This window comes from Passer montanus, unplaced genomic scaffold (genome assembly GCF_014805655.1).
Source record: "Passer montanus isolate IOZ18808 unplaced genomic scaffold, ASM1480565v1 scaffold2, whole genome shotgun sequence".
In the NCBI taxonomy this organism is placed as follows: domain Eukaryota; kingdom Metazoa; phylum Chordata; class Aves; order Passeriformes; family Passeridae; genus Passer; species Passer montanus.
Window position 1 is genome coordinate 18,478,216 of NW_024366591.1, and position 21,093 is coordinate 18,499,308.

Here is a 21,093-nt window from a genome sequence, read left to right on the forward strand (position 1 = left end):
TTGGAAAGGTCATGGGACATTATATGTGGGCTTATTCGAGTTGGGTGTGTTCTTTATCATTAGGGCAGGTTAGGAAAGATGTATGCATCAGAAAATAATCTCCCTTCTTGGACTAGCAACATCTGCTAGGCCAAGTCTCCTTCTGTGCCTCCTCTAAAATTCTTAACATTTAACAGATCTTGTAGGAAAGGAAAATGAACAGAACAAGTCACCTCATGACTAATCTTGTCACTGTTTTTTTCCTGTTGCCTATGAAAAGTATTCATTACAATATATAAGCTACTAAACTGAACATATGCCGTATCTCTTTTTTACTCACCTACGCAGTTATCACAAAGGCTGCAATGTGAGGCACGAGGTGGGCGGAAAATCTTGCAAGTAAAACAATATTTTAGTTTCACTGTCTGTCCATTGATGATCACTTCTTTTGTTCTGGGAGGGGGACGATATCCTCCTGAACTGCAGCCATTTGCTATATCTAAGCAGGAAAATACAAGACATGAAATGTTGCATGTGAGCTATGATGTATGCACAAAACTGTCCTTAATGGCAATCTATAGCAAAATTCAAATTCATATTTGCGCATTTAAAATAAACAAATTTCCCCTTCTAATTCTCGAGTAATAAGCAGCAAAGAGACATTTCACTGTAAATAGCATCCAAAGCCAATTAATGTGAATCAAAGAAACCATCCAAACCCAATTCTCAAATGCTGACAATGACCTTGATCCCAAAATTCTTAGTTTCATACCCCCAATAGTCCTTAGATAACATATTAAAGACAATGATAACTATTTGCGCACAACAGCAAAACTTGGAAGTTACCTTTAGACTATTCCTAATTTTTTCAGAATTCCTGCAATAACAAAACATCTCCCTAGAAATGCTGCAGAAATTCTACAGCCTAGAAGGGAATCTGCACATTTACTTAAACAACAGTATCTCTGTCATCTGAGCCTGCTGAATGATGAGATCTCCTGCATGCTGTGATACAACAAAGCACATTCACCAAAGTATCTTACAGCTTTTGCTGTTTAGAAGTTTGAACGCCCAACTCCCAGTGTTACTTCTACACACCTTGAAGTTTGTCTGTGGCACAAAACTGGGTTCCAACTACCTTGTTTGATACAAGTAGTAGAGTTTTGGGTTTTGTTTCTAAGCTTCCTTTTGTTTTATTTTAGGATATTATCAGTAATTTTTCCAGGATCTAAAGGAGTGATTACGCTAATAAAGTTCAATTTTGCCCAAGCTGAGCTTTACTCTGAAACTTCAACATGTAGAAGTGGTGCCTTTTTCTAGGTTTATCTGTTCTTCTGTAATCACAATCAAGTCAAACCACAGAAGTGGAAAAGGAACCCCTAAATTTATAACACTTGGAAAACAGATCAGCTAAGACAACAGGGAAGTAAAATAAAATATTTTTCCAATATATGAATGAAAATATATTTCAAAGTCACAGTCAAGTCACTGCAACAACTGTGTCTTAAGTTGTCCCACTTTCACGTGGGGCTTGTTACTAAAAAAACTATTACTTTATTTGAGCTCAAATTGTTAGAAATATCACCCACAATTTTGATTTCTGCCAATTACACAGCCTACAAATGATGTATTTTCCGAAAGGTCAACAAGAAAGTCTCCCACCTAGCAAGGCATTCACACTGGCAACAGCACAGCTGTTCTAGCAAAGGTGCAATTATACAACTTGCTGATTTGGCAGCAAATCCAACTTAAGGAGTTCTCATCTGCAAAGTGCTCACCCATAAATATGATCCATAAATATGCATCAATAAATAAAAGTCTTTGTCGGACACTACTGTAAACTTGACCATTAAAACAACCAGACTTCAGAAAACACTAATGGAAAAGAGGATGAAATGAAGGGAGCAATAGCTGAGATGGATGGAATCTGGGTATGAAGCTCCTAAGCATCCATTATGAGAACAAAGTGGTGAGTACTAAAAAAAAGCAGCATAAAAGGAGCCTCCTACAGCCTGATGAGGTAAAGACATTCACTTGTGTTGGATATAAAGCAACTCCTGAAATGTGCTTGTGATGCTTGGCCAGGTCGTACAACCTGCATGTGGAAACACAGATTGTTGTATGGTTCCCACAACTAGCAGTTATACTGATTTTGACCTCAAGACCAATACTACTTGACAAATATTTCTGAGTAAGTAATGCTACCAGTGTATTTCAGAGTATAAGCTGAAAATATGTTCTTTGGAAGATGCAGCATAACTCTGCTTATAGTATTTAATGCTTTAGAGAGACATGGACATTACCTAAATCCAGAAGATAGGGAAGAAGTTCTTCTAATTCATTTTACATTAAGAAAGTTTCTGGTGACATTATAACGAATTGGCTTGTGATAATCACAGTCCTAGAAATCTCTGGGCATTACAAAACACAATGTTAAATCCATTTCTGACCATATTTTGGGCAAGATAAGACTTAAACTGTGAACATAAATATAGGTCATTAGCCCTAAATTTTTTTTTTAGTGAATAATTTTTTTAAATTGAATTATTTAACAAATGCTGGCATGGCACATTCATCATACTTTCATTTCAAATACTTTCATTTGATACTCAAATTTAGGGGCATAATTATAAAAAAATACTACTAAAGCCTGAATTTCATCTAGGTGTAGCTTTGTATGCTAGAAATACTGATACTAATATTTCAGATTTTTTTCTTTTACAAAATCTTATTATTCTTGAGTATGTACATAATAATTGAAAGAAAATTACTTAAACCAGTCAAGGAGAACTGTTTAGAGGGAAAATGCTCTTTTTCCTAGATAACAATTTCATCTAGGTGTAGCTTTGTATGCTAGAAATACTGATACTAATATTTCAGATTTTTTTCTTTTACAAAATCTTATTATTCTTGAGTATGTACATAATAATTGAAAGAAAATTATTAAACCAGTCAAGGAGAATTGTTAAGAGGGAAAATGCTCTTTTTCCTAGATAAACATTTATTTTGTAAAAGGCACATTGACTAAAGCCAGTACTTCCCCTCCCTTTCAGCACCACAATTATTTTAAATGGGCTGTGGCAGAATCTCAAATGCAACTTCTGTCTTCTTTGGTGGAGAAGTGAGACTAGTGTCCAGCCCATTTTATTTACAACACAAATCTTCTAAGAGGACTTCCTCCCAAACATTTGCAGGGAAGTTCACAGAGACAGTAAATCCTAGCTCTCCGAGGCAAATTCATCTTGAAATCCAAGGGTGAAAGCTCATGCAAATGAAATCAATGTAAACAGTCTTGCTGATTTTCCAAGGACTGAGAATTTTTCTCAAAATCCTAAATTGCATAATCAAACCTGAATGTTCCAGTCTTTCTGTTTACTAACATCTTTTTCCTGGAAACAAGCTGCAGAGCAAGGTCAAATGTGCTTGGATTTAATACAATTCATCTAACCTAAATGTGCTAAACATGTCCTGGTCTCACTGTGAATTTTCAGACTGTAGTTTGCCTTCAATTCAACTGCTCATACTTGGGGTCTAACAAAGTTAAATCTTCAATGTATGAGGTCTCTTTGAGGAACAGAAAGATTAACCTTTATGGAATCACCTTGCCCAAATAAACTGTGTTTGATCACTAGTACATTTCACTCATCCAACCTATTACCGATGTAGTAATGCAAGATCTTTCACAAAGAGGCTAAAATTTACCCAATGATGGGACTGCATCCATCCTCCCTGTTCTGACACATTCTGTAACTTCTCTGGCAGGGTTAACTGTTCATGCATTAGATGGGGCTCCACCGTTTTTATTACTATAATTACAAAAAACCCATGCAAGCAGTTCATGACCTTGCAGGACTGAGAGACCTGAACTGCTCCAAGAAAGATACTCTAAGTATTTAATGGAGATACAGCACAACCTAGCAACCTTCTAATGGGACAACAAACTTCGCTTAGATTTCTCAATTTATTACGCTACAAACAAATAAGCAGTGCTGACGAAAGACAGAATCTGCAAGTTTGTACACATATCACCAGGACTCTCCTGCTCAATTAAGAGTTGGATTTTTTGGCCACTGTTCCTAAGAACTTGAGACAAACAGCCTCTAGAAGGCAGCTCTACAGTGTCTCTATACAAGCTTCATAACCATAGCATGCAATGTTTGTTGACAACTTTAAAAGGACACAATTTCAATCTTCAAACAATATTAAATGAGAAGTCAGCAAACTGAAATAATTCTAATGTTTCCTGAGGACTAAATGAAAAGGTAATGGAAAGAATCTTTATGTATAACCCATAACATCTGAAAAACAACAGAAAAAATTCTAACCAAAACAAAACAAAGCCAACTAACAATGAAAATCTCTAAGAAATGTCTTCCTATGTGTTTAGCTGTTCAAATTTAAGGTATCTGTTTAACAACAGTGGGCTACAAGACAAAAGAGTAATTTATTTCTTGGAGGGAAGAGAACTTAAATAAAATGCTCTTGTTTCCAGACAGTAATCTCAGGGACAAACAATACTGGGAACGTGGTTTAGACTGAAACCAGCAGCTGCTAACTGCATTCTTCACATAGTTTTTCATCTGATAGCCATCAAGAGATACCGAACACATATTGCTCCTGAATTTAAGGACTTGCTGCCTTATTCTTTTCTTAAAAGTAGAGTTTCATGGTCTTCTTGAAGCCTAAAACTTCGTGTGAATGGTATGCTCGTTCCCAGAAACAGATATAATCTTTAGTGATTTTTTGAGGGAAAGAAGTATTGACAGGAAGAGCTTTCTAAGACTTACCTGACACACCAAGTAATTTCACTATATTTATTTTAAGAATGCTGTTTAAGGGTGCAGTATCAGGTACAACTACAAGCCTAGGAAGCTGATATCCCACCTTTGTAAAGAAAGCAAAACGTGATAACCACAAATGGTATGTATTTGTTCAGGCCATAGCCAGTTCTATTAAATGCCTGTGCTGTGGCACGGATTTAATTTTATAAGGCTATAATGAAATCCAATTGTGCATTTCAAAACAAAAGAAAGACAGGCAAAGAATTGTGAAGGAGTCTCAAATGTGGTCTTGAGCATAAATTAGACAGCCAATTTGCAGAGACAGTGTGCCAGTGTAGCTCATACATTGAGTTCAGGGCTTGGAAAACACAAAAGCAAGCAAGCAGAAGCTGTCCTGTGAACCGGCCTGGGCTAATTGTACGGATTAAATGAGGAAGATACCTGTAACTTATGACAGCCTGAAGAAAAATCCAAAGCATTTTAAGGCTGAAGGAATAAACTGCCATAAGCATCTTTTCAATTATCTGCATCACCTATCCAACGCAAACAAGATTGATACTGTGGAAGAATTGTTAAACTTGTATACATCAATTGGACAAATGCCTTACAAAACCCATTCTCCTAGACTGGGTTATCCTTCTAAGCCTTCATTTTCAGAAGTTCACAGTTTTTCCACTTCAAGTGACTTAACACTGACTTAACTCCAAGAAAGACATGTAACTTGTAGCAAAGAGGCTACAAAATAAGGCTGCTCTTAGTATTTGTGTTTCCATAAAAGAAAAAGCCCCACTCAAGATAATATTTTTATTGTGATTGCAGAAGCCATGCTTATATGCTTCATGACAATAATGTAATTACAACTAGGGTACCCCTGGAAAAATTACTTTTCAATTTCAAGGGAAGTTATAATTGAAGTAGAAATACTACATCAGTACATTTACTGTTGCATTTAAAGAAAAAAAATCCTGCTGCAGTTCAGAGAAATTATAGCACTTTCATAGTAAATAAAGTTTCCCTCAGTGATTTTACATTATATAAGCCTCATATATCTAGTTGCTTTTGTTCAATTACATTATATGAAAACCCCAGAAAAAGAGAGTATTTTAAGACTTTTGCCACTCCTCTTTCTTAGGCCAAATGCATGTATGGATTAAATATTCTTACAGGTCCTGTTTTCCAATCTTGTCTGTTTAGCTGCCTTTCTCTTGAGTTTTTACATGTATTGTAGAAAACCAGATAGTGAACTGAGCCCTCATCACCACTGGTTATCCCAGAATGTCCCTTCTTCTGGTTCATGTAACACTCTTCCTCTAACATGCCCCAAAAAGGATTTCTCCTTTTTGTCATATCACAGTGCTAACCCAATCTGTTTGGAAATAACACTCACGTCTCCTCTTCTTGCACCATTCACCACTTAGACCCCTTTCCATTAGTATTTGATTTCCACTTGTATTCATGCATTTTGCGGGTTTTCCCTAACGTTGCTCAAACTATTTAAAATACATTAAAAAAAAATCAAACCCAGTGATTGCATATTTCTCCATCTCAGCACCAACTTCAGAGTTAAGCAGATTCCTCATGAGCCCAGAATCAGTCTCTGAAAGGTCCTATTTGAGCACTTAGCATTTGCTGCTAGAGTGTCTTTTTGAAAAGATACTTACTGACTTTGTGGCAATTTAATCTAGAACTTCTTTCCAGAACTTATATAGAAAGAATCATATGCAGCACACCATCAAGAGCTTAATTAGAGTGAAAAATTAAGCACATCTTCTGCTTTCCCACCAAGACAGTTACTCTTCCAATGAAGGATATCAGATTGGTTACACTTGATTTTCTCTTGAAATTCTTTGTTGCTTTGTTTTGAGACTTAAACAGCCACAAGCCCCAACCCTTTGACAGTCCAAATTCTAATAATTTGATCATGTAGCATGTCTTTCCAGACAGACTTCTATTAAAGCAGAACACTAGATAAACCAATAAAGATACAGGATAGTAGATAACAGACTTTTAAACTACAACTGCTTTCTTTCTTCTCTTTCTATCAGCTATCAAGAAGCATACAAGTTATCTTCTGAGATCAAAGCGGTGTTGAATCCTACAGATTGTCCTCTGCTATTTCTCATTTTCCAATTACACAGCATGCCTTCAGCTTTTCTTTGTTCCCCTGACCTCTAATAGAACCTGTCCTGTTGTCTTCTACTGCTCCTTGCTGATTGTAACTGACTTTATTCTCCTTTTGCCTTTCCCAATACACTTGCGCCATCTTTTTACACTGATCTTTAAGAACTATCTCCACTTCTGACAACAGTGTATTTTTGACTACAAATACAGTCCAAATGGCCTCTTACTTATCACACTTCCTAACTTCCTCTATATGAGGACAGCTTGATGATCTGCATGAAATACAGTATTTTTTAATATCAAAAGTTCCTTTTGTTTTTTTGACTTCTTTTTTTTCAGTTCTTTTCACTTTTTGTTTACCTATGAACACAGCAAATTCTCAAGAAATAACTGCTTTCCATTCCTGTACACAGGGGGGGAGAAATAGCAGCATCACATCTCTGTTAGTCCCCCATTCTTCACCTGAAGAAGGCTGATAGCCTAGGTAGAAACGTTTTTTGCCTCTTAATATGAGCAACCTGTTCCCAGAAAGTCACCTGAAAGGACAAAGTACTGTCAGCTTCTTTAGAAGGTCTTATTTTGAGAACCATTCTTCCTAATCAGCTCATCCTATTCTATGCTTTCTAATGTAAAAAAATAAAGTTTGATACATTTCAAGAGAACTTCAAAATATCATTCTTAAATCACAATTCCTTATCTTGGAATTCTCAGAGCTCTCAGAGTATCTGTAATAATTTCTGGTAGACTGCTTCCCAAAAAGACCAGTAGGGCAGGGTAAAACTCAAGTATCTAAGAATGATTTTAATAAAGTAAAAGCTACAGATAGGAGAGGATACATTAATATATTTTAGCAAAGAAACTATTTGGTAAAGGCATTATTTTTAGTTATCTGAAGAACTTCCTTGTCTAAAATAAATTACTGCTAACATTGCACCCCATTTTTAGAAGACACCTCAAGTGGAAAGGTACAGCAAGTTATAAGGCAATCCAGCCTGCATGATAGTTTTGGAAAATCTAGTTTTCAACTGCAGGAGCCATTCAGCTTTTCCTGCTGCACAGATACCACTCCACTAGGATACCTTTCACAGGCACATGAAAAAACCATACTATAACAGCACAAAAATGTTTCTTTCCACTTTCATTGTTGAATCCAGACTCACAATTTTAGGGCAGAGTGATTTCTTATAGCTACCTAGCTTGTTCCTCTATTACACTTGCCAAAAGCCCTCATGCTTGGGAACTCCACATTTGCTGCCACTGTAATTCCTTGCTTCAATATTCCACTGGCCCTTCTTGGAAGAGTACTGCCTTTGCTACTGCTGAAGAAAAGACAATGGCTTTGGTCAGCTCAGCAGCCTCAACCTGTGAACAAGTATATAGTACCATTTAAAAAGAATTATAATTTGTAAACACAAGTTCTGAACTTGCTGCACACAGGAACATCTTGACTGTCCCCTCTAGTATATTCAATTTGTATTTTTAGTTTTGTATTTTGCCAAAACTCTGACAGATGACAACATAAAATTCTTGTTGTGAGCTGCTTATTTGAAATAATTTATTTCCTGACATAGATCAATGTTTCTGTGAACACAGGGCAAATAAGCAATTCCTTGAACAGGAACCTGTACCGGTATACTGTACTAAAGGTGGTACCTTATTCTAAGTAAAGAATTCCTTGAAGGAGATCAGTAAAAGTAAATCATAACACTGGTTACAAAAAGGTGCTAAATGAATGCTTAATTATATTTTTCCATATTTTTATGCACTTCTGAAATTCAGATAAATAGGAAACATTTTAATACTTCTATCATAAAAAGCCTAGGACTGCACTATGGTATTAAACATCAAGGATACTGCATGTCTCTAGACCTGTTACCTGTCTTCTCAATCACATGAGTGAGCATTTCTCTGAAACTGCATTAAAAAAATGAGACTTCTACTGACTATCACATCAAAGCAGATTTAGTAGCATTTAGTAAGGTTGTAAGCACACAAACCCACTATTTATGAAGCACCTCTGCAAACTTATCCTGCGTTCTCTTATCCAGGTGGCACATTTAGCTATTCAGCATATTTGTACCTGTAGAAGTCCCACTTACAGAATTTAGTTAACAGTGCTCTTGCTAAGCAAGTATGGTTAAAATCTAGCTCTATACTTTAATCATGCTAGCTTTACTAAAAAAAAGTAACATTTTTACTGCATATTAACAGAAAAACTTATCTGACTCTTTTGCAGTATAAATAACAATTAAATTCAGTTAAATTCTGAGAATACACTGTTTTAAAAATGCACAATCTTTTGCAATATCAGCTTTCTTGTCAAAAACACTTAAAATATATTCTCTAATGTATCAGAGAGAGATTTCTACCAGACTTGAGAAGTATTCACAGTAATAACTATCACTGTAAAATGCCAGGGTTTTGTTTACTTTCTTGGTAAAGAACTGATCATCTTTCCACAGGAATCACTGCAACATCAGACATTACAGGTCCAGAACAATCCCTGTGGCAAGGCAGGAGTGACTCCTCCCAGGAGCAGAGCAGCACACTGCCTTCACACAGCACATGCACCCTCGGGAGAGAGCGAGGAGACAACAGACCTTCGGTGTTACCTATTTGTCTCTCTAGATCTGCTGCTTCGTCTGGTGTTGCGCGGGGGAGGACACCAGGGTCACTGAAACTAGTACGCAGCAGGGTCCCCATCACGAAAAAGAAAAGAATCCCACCAATTGCAGGTATAGCAGGTGTAATCTTCTCTGACAAATACGGGCAACTGGAAAAAGAAAAAGAGTCAACAATCAACAACAAATAATGCAACTTGCTCTCAAAAACTCTTTGCCTCTATAAATGCATATGAAGAATTCACTTTCTTCTCTTGATGCATTATTTGCTTTGGAATGTTTATTGAAGCTGAAATTTCTGTTTATGTGTTCTGCAATTTTTCATAACATGTTCAATATAATAAAGGCACAAGTAGCATAATAATGACCTCACTATATGCAATACTCATTTACATAAGAAGATAAAATATTTTTATCAGAGCATTATAAGCTTATGTATTTCTTCACCTGCTGCCCCATTACATAAAAGTAAATTGGGCAGAGAGAGGAAAGGGAAAATAACATTAAGAAGCCCATAACATGAAGAAATAAGCCACACTGAAATACATAATTAAGTCTATAAAATGGATTTATCATCCACCAGAAAGTGGGTGCTCAACAACATGAAATGCATTCTTTTAACAGTCTTGGTGTATATCAATATTTTAACATCTCTACTGATTTTTGTTCTTAACCCATTTCTTGTAACGTAGTAAATTTGTTTATTCATTTACAAAGTAAGAATACAAATAACAGTTCAACAAACCTGGGAGCAAACAATCCAGGGGTATGTCTATGTCAACATCAACAGCCCATGACCAGGGCAAAAATGGCTCTATGTTTACCAGATTTACAATACACATGCAGAGTTTAAGGCTGGATTAAGCAAATTTAAGTTTAAGCAAATTTTCCCCTATGCTTCACATATGATTAAATCAAAATGGACAGAAACACTGGAATCCAACCAATACACAAAATAAGTATCTCTACAGCTCTGCAAAAAGAAGCGATATGAACACTTGGATATTACAGAAGCACTGCAGCCCCATCTTAGAAAACACACAGGCTGAAGACTCTCTTCATAGCTCTTATATTAAGTAGGTGTGGGTAGAATACCAAGATGGCTTCATGTACTTCTTATGCCTGTGCAAGAAGTCATAAAATAAGCCTAAAAACAGAAGTCAAAAATCAACAAGTCTAGGCCTTAGGGCTTTATCTAGCGTTTCTAGGTATTGATCAAGTTTAATTAACATTATCTCTCCTATTTCTGCTGACTGCCTTAAATGATGATTCAGACGTGCAAGCTTTGGCACTGCAAGTCAGTTAACCTCAGTGGAATGTTAACTCTAAGCAAGTGATGACAATGTCAGCTCCACTGTCCATCACTTCTGTAACAGGATGGGGAGAGAATGGAAACACTTTTCATACCAGCTGCCATGTACAGAGCATTTATCTCCCTGCATAACCCTATTAAAAATACATGGCTGCTTCACCAAACCTAGAGGGTTTCATGGATGCAGTGAGTCCATATGCACTACACGGTGTACACCATAACAAGTGGAAATCATCTCTCCCTACATTAATGCAATACCAGAGGTGCCACAAGTTACAAAAGATTAAAAAGACACCTGGGTATTAAAAATGGTGAGGCCCAAGAGACACTGGGCTTTCACATAACAAACAGACTGCTGAAATGCTAGGAAACATCTTTCAAATGTATGCTTTAATGAAAATCTTCAAAGACCCAGATTTATGATATCAGTGCTAGCTAAAGGAAGCAACAGCAAGATGTAAGCCTTGGTAGCTATAAGCCTTGCTCCTCTCATGTCAGGAGAAGCCAGTCAGAATGAACAGCCAAAGAGAAGCTTTCACATTGCATCAATGTCCTACTGCTCAATTTATTTCTCGCCACAAAGGACTACTGAAATCAAAACCACTGTAATGTGCTCAGAGAAGAGTACAAATAGGCTGCAAGAACATATTTTTAAAAGGATTAGAGGGAATGTGTACATTAATGAACACTAAATATAGCACAGTTCTCTCACTCTTCTATTGCATTATTCATTACACATAGCCAAGAAATTGCAATTGTGCTGAAGTCTGTTGACCAAACAAGAGCTGTATGTGTGTGAAAGGTAGCATGAGATAATCTCAGGGTAGCACAGTAGGCACAGTACAATTTCAACACTTGCCAACACAAAACCAGCAATGGCATTACATACACAAATTCTCACTGATACTCACAAGATGGAAACTAAGGGCAGGGCCATCATGAGTCTAACATGTTTCCTTTTAACAGTAATTTCAAATGAAATTGATAGAAAGAAAAAATTGATGTACTGAAATACTAATAAAGCCCAACATTGCTGAAAAGTGATGTTTTCAGTATAGTAAAAAAACATGGAAAAATCTGCCTCTGTCTTGCTGAACCAAGTCCACCTGCAGTGAAAAAATCCCCACCCTCAAAGCCCTGTATAATCTTCACAACAAGCAGGTGTGAGGTAATCTGCTTCGCCTAAAGTCACTTTCAAGGTTTAATAACATGTATTTTACCACCTTTGAATTGAAATTAATTCAGCAATAATGCAGAACAGACTGAAGATGGCATCTTTGGGAATAATAACCAAGTAATATTCCACCAATTAAAAAATTATTTCAAGCTGAGAAACCAGTTTCTTACAGCAGCTCCTTACAGAGATTCAGACAGTAAGTCTGGGCAGGACCATTTAATACAATCTGATTTATGTACAGACCATATAATATTACATGGGCTTGCAGAGAGCTCAATGACAACTCTCCTTTAAAAATATCCAATTAACTTTTGAAATACTTGTGAGATAAATCTAAAAAAACTAAACCAAACAAAAACCAGCAGATACCATTACACCTTTTTTCTTCACATTTTTTTAAAAAAAGAGGAAAAAAAAATCTTACTTCTCCTGAGTTATCAAAAAATCTATTAAATGTGCCTTCAAATTAAAAACGTGGATCTCAGCTGAAAATTGTGAAAAAATCTGTAGAAATACACTTGCATGCTTATGTAACAAATGTATTTGTACTGTTACATTAAGTCATTATTATTTCAAACACTTCTAGTGTTACTACTTTCAGAATTGTCAAATACTGAACAGAGAAACAGATTATCCCTCATGTTTGCTCAGTTTCCTTAATTAATTTAATTGAGGATGCATCCCTTCAGGCAGCAACTTCCCTCAGATATTACAAGAATTATCTTTTTTGAAGGGTATTTTCAGTATTTTTTTTTAAAAGCAAAGACTAGTGGGTATTTCCTGGCAGCAAATTTCAGAATTCTCCCTGCAGAGGGAATCCCTGTGCAGAGACCTGTCCTCTGCCAGTAACACTTTGATAAACAGCACAGAGCTCCAGGACAGATGTCTGTCCTACTGCAGAGCAAGCAGTGACAAACCTTTTCCAAGTGGCACTTGGTGACGATTAGATGTGAACTGACATCCTCAGTTTACATCTCAGACAGGGGAAAACAGTTGCTTTAAATCAGCATCTGTAAGGACAGCAAGCATTGACTAGGTCTATCCCAGAAAACACATTTTTAGAAAATATTACTAGACCACAGGCCCTATTAGAAACTGTTACTGTGAAAATAGCTTTTTCAAATAAGAGTGTTGGTTCCACATACAGAAAACTGTAACATAACTTGGAGTTTTGAATTAATTGATAAATTTGATACTTTTAGCCCTGCTTTTTGCTTGGCTTCTCAGCTGCTTTTTTGAAGTATCATGTGAGAGTCTGCATGAGTGTAGGAGGGAAATAAAATGTGGTGGAAGACTAGTCTGTCACAGCTCGATAAAAATAAAAACACCCTGGCACAGAAGAGATAATTATCAAGCATCACCCCTGTGAACAAAGGATGCAGGGGAAGTACAAAAGCAACTCTTACCACCCAGCAGCCCTCGTAACTGCGTAACCGTACTCCCTGTGGCTACTGAGATCAGCAGAAAAATACATCTAGAAACTGTGCTGAGAAGCACAGTCAGAGTCCTACAACTTTCAAGCATTGTCATTAGAAAAGAGGAGGAAAGAAAAGAAGTCTCCTGAAGGCTTTTCCTGGAAAGAGGATGACTTTCCTGGAAGGTTCACTGACAGTTATTCACTGATGGGGACATTCAGTAAATGACAAATCTATCCAGTAGAGGTATCTGAAGAGGGGCTGAGCCTGTATTTAAGAAGAAAACAAAAAAAAAAGAAAAAAACCAAAAAACCCAAGGCTTTATACACTGAAGATTTAAATTCATATTTGCTCAGTTGGCATGTAGAAAACAATAAAAGTACAAATTTAATGTGAAGATGAAACAGCTATCACACTTAATTACACTAATTTTAAAAAAAGCCCTGCAAGCTTGGCTTGCAAGACTGCTAAGAGAATACTCTATGTCAAGATGTTCATCAATATAAAACTATTTGTAGCAGTTATAAAATATATGTACTCTAGGAAAAATATAAATATAGTTGTGCGATGTAACAAAGAAATAAAATTGTTTCTTTTCCTACATCATCTTAATTTCTATTTCCTCATGTACTGCCTGTTTAATACACCAGTGGTTATTGGCATGCAGGTGATATCCAGCAGAAGGCACAAGGCTGGCACTGGGCACCCTGGGTTCAGTTCCACGTGTTACAAGTTAACATCTGAATGAGACAGGGCTGCTTTCTTTAAACTAGCCCAAGGGTTTTGTTGTTTCTCCTTCCACTCTCATTTATGGCTCTTCTCAGCCTACCCTTCCTTTCAATTCCACTGCATCATTGCTCCAAGCCACTGTCCCAAACTTCTGCCCTTATGCCAACACAAATCTTCATCAGGTTCTTTTGTGAGTGAAGTTAGTTTACTAAAATGTATGAAAATGACACCATTTAGTTGACTTCTCTTTCAGCTTTGGTTTGTCTAACAAACCAAACATGAACTTGAAAAGGCTATTAGCACAAAGCGAAGGAAAAAGAAGCACACACAAAAGTACAGGGAGAGGGAAATTTGGACAGTGGGAGGAGACCTCAGTTTCAGCAGCTGTCAGTAAGGTTTTCATTCAGACCACAGCCTCCTTTGAAACCATGTTCTAACCTTGACCTCTTCCAATTTAGAGATGGCAACAGAATATCCATATATAGACAGATTAAAGGCAAAGCAAGACTCTGGGCTAGCAGAACAAAAATAGCTTATAACTTATTTTTCTAATGATAAGTTGCCAGTGCAGCCAAGGACATGCATGAAGAGCACACGGGCAGAGGAAGACAAAGATGGGCAAAACGTGAGGGCACAGCAAAGACCTTGGAAGCTGCTGCCTGATAAAGAATTTATAAAGATAAACAAGACAAAGAGAACGATCAGAGTGAAACCCCACTGTTGTGGAGTTTGGAGGCTTCCTTCTTTTAACTTGTTTTTTGCAGAAGCACGTTGCTGGCACAAAAAATGTGGTATAATTTGAGTACAGATTAGTCCAAGTAATGTAAATTCCTAACAAGATTAGCTAAGGAAGTTTTGCATTAGTTTCTTACATCTGCTTCATTCTTTTGTACAGCTTTTAAAATCCCTATTGAATTGTTTTAAGGGATATTAAGGAACACACAGACTAATTTCAATAGGATTTGAGATCTACTTTTAAAAAAATAATTTATTTCATTATTATTTGTTTTGAGCATTCTTTCTAAATAATACACTCCCTCATTGTACAATGATAAAGCAACTTCAAAATTATACTTGATAAAATACAAGACAAAAATCACTCTTCTGACAATTTGCTTCATTTTAAATTCAGGAAATCTGGAATGTTGCAAGCATGTGAAGATTATGGAAAACAGAATAATTGTTAAACAAAAGGCAGAATGACAACAGGAACAGAAGCAATAGCCAGAATACTACCTCCTCATCATCTTAATAATCTCAAATATTATGTCTTAATCAGAAAGGCATATTTATTGAATGGATTCAGATGAGAGGCATTGCCAGTTTATTCTGTTTTACACTATTAGATACATCTTATTTTTTTGATACTTGCTGTATTTCTGGGGCTAACTCCATTTAAAATTAATTCCAATTGAAAATAATTTTAAAGTGGAAACATATATAAACTAGTAGTGATTCTAGTGTGTAACTAAGTGTCCTAGCCTCTACCACCATGTAGAAATGGTTACTTAAAACAAAGAAGATTAATATGATGAAATCCCACAGATTACTGAACCAGCATGATCCTTAAACCTAACAAGGTAAGTGCTTCATAGCACTTACAAAATAAAATTAACTTAACATTACCCTGAACAGCAAAAGCTCAACAACTGGTCTTCAAAGTTTCATTCAGAAATTGGATGCAGTTTAGTCTTTAAAGCTGCTCAAACCCATGAGTAATTATCAAGAAAGACTTCAGAGACCTCTCTCCTCTGGCTCAAACCTGCAAGCATTCAATGGAACTCCTTACACCGACTCCATTAAATTGTAATGCATTACCATTGAAATAAGATTTACACTGGTTAGATTTGGACGTAGGAGTTCAGATGGAGCAAATCAAGCACTGTTGATTAGGACATAGTAGAATATAACCACAAACTCTCTCTTACAAGTAAAGACCTCAAGGGTTTAACAAGGAGATATACAACAATCAAAGTAACAGCCTTGCATGACCTCCCAAATTTTATTGCTATGTGAATTAACTCTAATGATCCACTGTCAAACTTCAAAGCTGGAATAAATAAAATGCATAATGCAAAATGAACCTGTCTGCAAAACAGATATGATTACTGAAGTTCCTGCAAGGGCAATTATATTTTACTTTGTTCTAGAGATAAGGACGTCTTTGTTTTACAAAACACTATTTTGAAAACTATGATTCCATCAACTGTTGGCCAGAAATTTCCAAGTAAGGTACTAAGAAAATGGGAAATAACTACCAAACTGGTAGATGCATCGAATGCCTGACTTATGAAAAGTCAATGCAAGTATAACATATCCTCAAAAGACAAACTTAGAAAACGCATAGCTTCCAAACATGCAGAAAATTGAAGTCTTGCTTTACTGCTATTTCCGTTCCCTGACTAATTACTTACTTGAAAAGCTAAAAATATATTTGTACTTAAATTTTCCAGTTTTGCATAAAGTGCAAGGTTTGGTTTTCGTAGTTTAAGACCACCAATCAATGAATTCTACTAAATACATAAACTTGTAATTTCTTTTAAACAGCCCATATAGAACACTTTCTTTCCTGTTGTGCTTCATATCACTTCCTTACTACTTCTTATTATTTCCTGTTATGTGATTTTATAACTAAACCATCAGGTTAATCCCAAGTACTAATGAACTGAGATGAAAACTGGGACAAAACAAGCGGAAATGCCTTACTCCACACTGAGTCCCTAAAGGAGTGTGAGCTTCGAGGTGATTTTTCACAGCATCCTCTGGAAACTGAAGCACACACAAATAAGCTGCTGCCAGTTATTGGACTCTGAGCTTTCAATGAGCCATAGCTTGTTTTCACCCTCCCCAGTCTATAAGGTCTAAAGGCTAGATGGAAAGCCCAGCTCTTGCTAAAGGGCAAAAGCCTGTCAATGCAATCCCCACCTCTGGCCACACTCCACTGTCACTTACCCTCTATAGCACAAATGAGCTGGCCAATGCTGAGCTAAAACAGAAGAATTGTTCTTCATCTGTTCCCTTTTCCAAAAAGAACCAAAACCACCAAATTCTAAAAAACCAAGACCACCAAACTCAAAAACTCCCAAAACATTCATCTTCTGTTTGATCCATTTCCAAAACAATTTAATTGCCTCTGCAATTAATGAGTGCCAGAGAACAGGTAGGAACACACAGAGGGCAGGATGAAGTTCAACTGTGATTTCTAGACCCACTCAGCTGCTAAGTGGAAATCTCACCCATAACCATAGTCTTAGGAATTGTGGATCCAGTGTCTTATTGCCTTGATTTAACCTGGCAGATATCTAAACACCACACAGCTACTCATTCATCCTAGATGATTATTTTTTTTACTCTTCTTTCCTCTGCAGTTCTCTGTATCACAAGTCTTTTGTACAGAACACACAAATGAACTTTCATCTAAAATACAGGAAAAAATATTTACATCTTAACTTCTCAGTGAAAGCCACTAAAATAAAAGCCTTTGAATACTCATTGAAAAGCAGACACAGCACTTTCTAGGGATCCTTTACTTATAAAAATGGAGAACTGATAATGCTACCCACCCTACATATCAAAAGTATATATCATATGGTTATAAATAAAGCAACTGAAAACAAAGTGAGGAGGAGGAGGAGGAAAAAATCAAGAGAGCTTAACCTCTTTCCCAAAAGAAGCAGAGCTGAGCAATTCAGCAACTTGATCATAAAAAGACTCAAGAGGCTTGTTTGTAGTAACTTCACTGCCACGGGTCTCCACAAGTGCTGGAGGAGTTTTACTGAAATGGCATCCTTTGCTTTCTCCTGCTGCCTCCTCACAGTCTCATGTGAATCTCTTGTCCCACACTAAGCACTCATTGGAGAGGCAGACTGGCATACTGCAGGCTACTTCAGACTAAAAAAAAATCCCAACAACTAATTTGCACTCATGATTCAAAGCAGTGCCAGATCTCCATATCTAAAAATGGGTCAGTTTAAATATATCAACTTGCAAAGACCAGCTTGAGGCAAATAATTTATTTCATAGAAAAAATAAAGCACACAGTGCTTCATCTACACAGCGAGCATCACCACTACAAATATTTGGATTAGCAATATAATTGAAACTCCTAGGAATAGCCTTTTACTGGTTTGCCTTAGAACTGGAATTTGGGTGCAAGTCACAGAAGACCAGGCATGAAAAGTCTAAGAAATAGACCAAAATGAAAGATTGCTTCTGAATTACCAGAGTTTAGCAATGTCATAGCATTTGATTACCTTCAGGGATGTGTGCAGAAAAGACTGCAGTGCTTGAGCAATGCAACACTTTAGTCTGAATATTTCCTTTTTTTGGAAGACATTTAAATGCTCTTTTTAGACTTCTATGTTAAATACTTATCAAACCGAGATAAGCATGTTCAAATTGCAAATCAGTGCATTTATCATATTACACTTTTCGCTGTACTTCCACAAACACATCACCGAGGGGCACTTTCCTCTTGGGAAAAGCCATTGACCAAAATTATTAATTTCATATTCCCTTCCTGAACACTTCTATAATTCACCAGAAGTTATTTCTACCATACCTCAATGCTATATTAAATTAGGTGATTAATAATTAATAATTCTTTATTAAATAAAGGTGATTAAATCACCCATTTAAATAAGAAAAAAAATATTCCAGCATATTTTCTCTTAAGTCAGCTACATCAAGAAAAGCACAGAAAAGTACAATGAAGTTATCACAGAAATGTTACTCCAAAAATTAAAAACTAAGGATGAAAATCATCCCTGTGGATGGTTTAAAGTTCAGCATATCGCAGAAGATTCCATCACAAGTACAAGAAAAAAAAAAAATCCACATTTAAGATTATGCTCTTCACACAAACGTCACCTAAGAACTACAGTTCCTTTACAGTTACATGACACACACTAACCAAATATTTTGATTAATGCATAAACCAGATCTGAATGTAAAATGAACTAAGAAATGCCCAGTTTTTAGTTTCTTAAAAATATTTTATTCAAAATTCCCACTCAGTTTAAATTTTTTGTCGTATGTAAATTTCCTTTACTACTGTTTCATTGAGATTTTCAAGCCTTTTCCCAACTAATATGCAATTTTGTCCAGTAATTATCATTACCCCTAATTTTAATGTAAACTAAAATAGGATTTCAGGTAGGGGAGACAAACAAACACAGGGTGTTACTGCTATACTTCTTTGAAAGTGTAATTTATTTCTTCAGTTTAACATCTGTCTATTTTTGTCAGACTGCCAAAACTCCTAAAAATTGTCACAATAAGGTAAAGCAAAGCAAAGGTCTTTGTTACATCCACTGTGACTATAAATTTCAAATTCTTTTCTTCTTCCAACATTTCAATTATGCAACTTGTTAGCACCTGTATATGACACGTTCCCCACTGAAAGAATACATTTTTTGCCAGTGTTTATACAGACATCAGCAGACAGCTTTGCAAGTGGAATGATGTGAACTCTCTCCCTAAGGCAAACCAGCCATGAAAATCAGAGAAAAGCTCAGTTACTTCATTGTTCCCAGAATATACTCTCTGGAATTGCAACACAAGCTTTATTCTCCATCTTTCCACAGTCAAATATGTTCTGCTGTCCACCTTCCAGTTTCAGATGCTGACATAAAAACCATTCCACAGTCACTCTCAACCATGCAAATACCACACCAACTCTTGCTCTTCACTTCGGCACTTTTACATAAACAGAAAACCAGCGAGGCACAAAGCTAAACAGAAATGGAAATCTTTTGAATACCTAAAACAATTGCACAGAAGCTAAAATAAAATGAAGATTGCAATTGGCTGTACAAAATGACATCACATTACAGTCTACATCACTGTAGTGCACCATCTCTAAATGTACATCAGCAATGTCCAACCTATTTCACTGAGTCCTTCAAGCACTGACATCATGAGCTCCACCTTCTGCCCTGGTGTTTTCTGTCTTTAACAAGTTTTGCTGCTTTGCCAGTCCCTCAGACTCGCCTGCCTGAGAAGCTGCCTGGGCTCTTTTGCCAAATCTGAATGCACACGTTCTTCATGCTACAGCACCAGAGGGGAGCTGCAGATTTTACAACACCCCACCATTGTCCCAATTTATCTGAGGATATTTGCAACTGATTTAAAGAGAAGCTGCTCCTCTGCATTAATCAGTGGCTTCATACACAGCAACACAAACAGACCATAATGAGGAGGAAGATCCAGAGTTTGGTAACCTTCTACAGCTTCTTCTGACTTGTCTTTTGATTGCATCTCTTCTCCATGGCAAAGCTGGCCTTTCAGGTTGGCAGAACATACTACAGCCAAAGACATGAGCTACATGGAACCAAGAAGCATGCTGCTTGTGTCACTTCAAATAGCTACACTAAATGAAAGGATAAATGCCCAATGTGTCGCTCCTCCTTCCTTTCTGAATCCCTTACATGACAACAAAGTTCAGGAGTTTTCAGGTTTGTGCCCAGTTTCTGAATAGTTTTTCTATGAAAAGATGCAACATAATGGGGATTTATAGCACTTTCAGTCTGCAAGTGTTCAGAAAGGAACAACCTTGGTGCATCTTGCTCCTAGTTCTAAAAATTACACTAAAGCTCACAGTGAATAAATGACAGAGCAAAGTGTACATCCAATATTGCAGCAGAGTAAGCAATTTCTATTTACAAATAAAGGACAGACCAGGAGCACAAGCTTGTGTTTCTTCACAAGTATACAAAACCCATTTTTCCTAGACCACTTCCATTCTTTCATATTTGACAGTTTGTCAGATACATTTGTATTCTGTCCATGAAGTCAAAGCTTACAAGGATACAGAAGATTCTAATGAGATTTTGCTGAATGATGAAAAAAGGACTGAAGACCACACATCTTACAAAAACAAGACATTATCCTAAACCACACTCTAATCTAGAGAGAAACTTCTATTTCAATTTTATGTTAATTTAAATACTAAACATTA

The 21,093-nt window shown here is 36.5% G+C and overlaps 1 protein-coding gene across 4 annotated transcripts in view; it reads right to left on the reverse strand.

Annotated features, from left to right (window-relative positions):
• The window catches only part of ZDHHC14 (zinc finger DHHC-type palmitoyltransferase 14), a 93,245-nt gene that overhangs the window by 31,743 nt on the left and 40,409 nt on the right, over positions 1 to 21,093 (reverse strand). For 2 of the 4 annotated variants that reach the window (XM_039707089.1, XM_039707087.1), the window contains exons 2-3: positions 9,494 to 9,654; positions 320 to 478 (exon numbers count right to left, since the gene is read on the reverse strand). In XM_039707089.1, the coding sequence (XP_039563023.1) occupies positions 320 to 478; positions 9,494 to 9,654 (320 nt within the window). Of the gene's footprint in view, positions 1 to 319; positions 479 to 9,481; positions 9,655 to 21,093 lie in introns of all 4 variants that reach the window. The other 2 variants (XM_039707088.1, XM_039707085.1) reach the window with 1 other exon arrangement.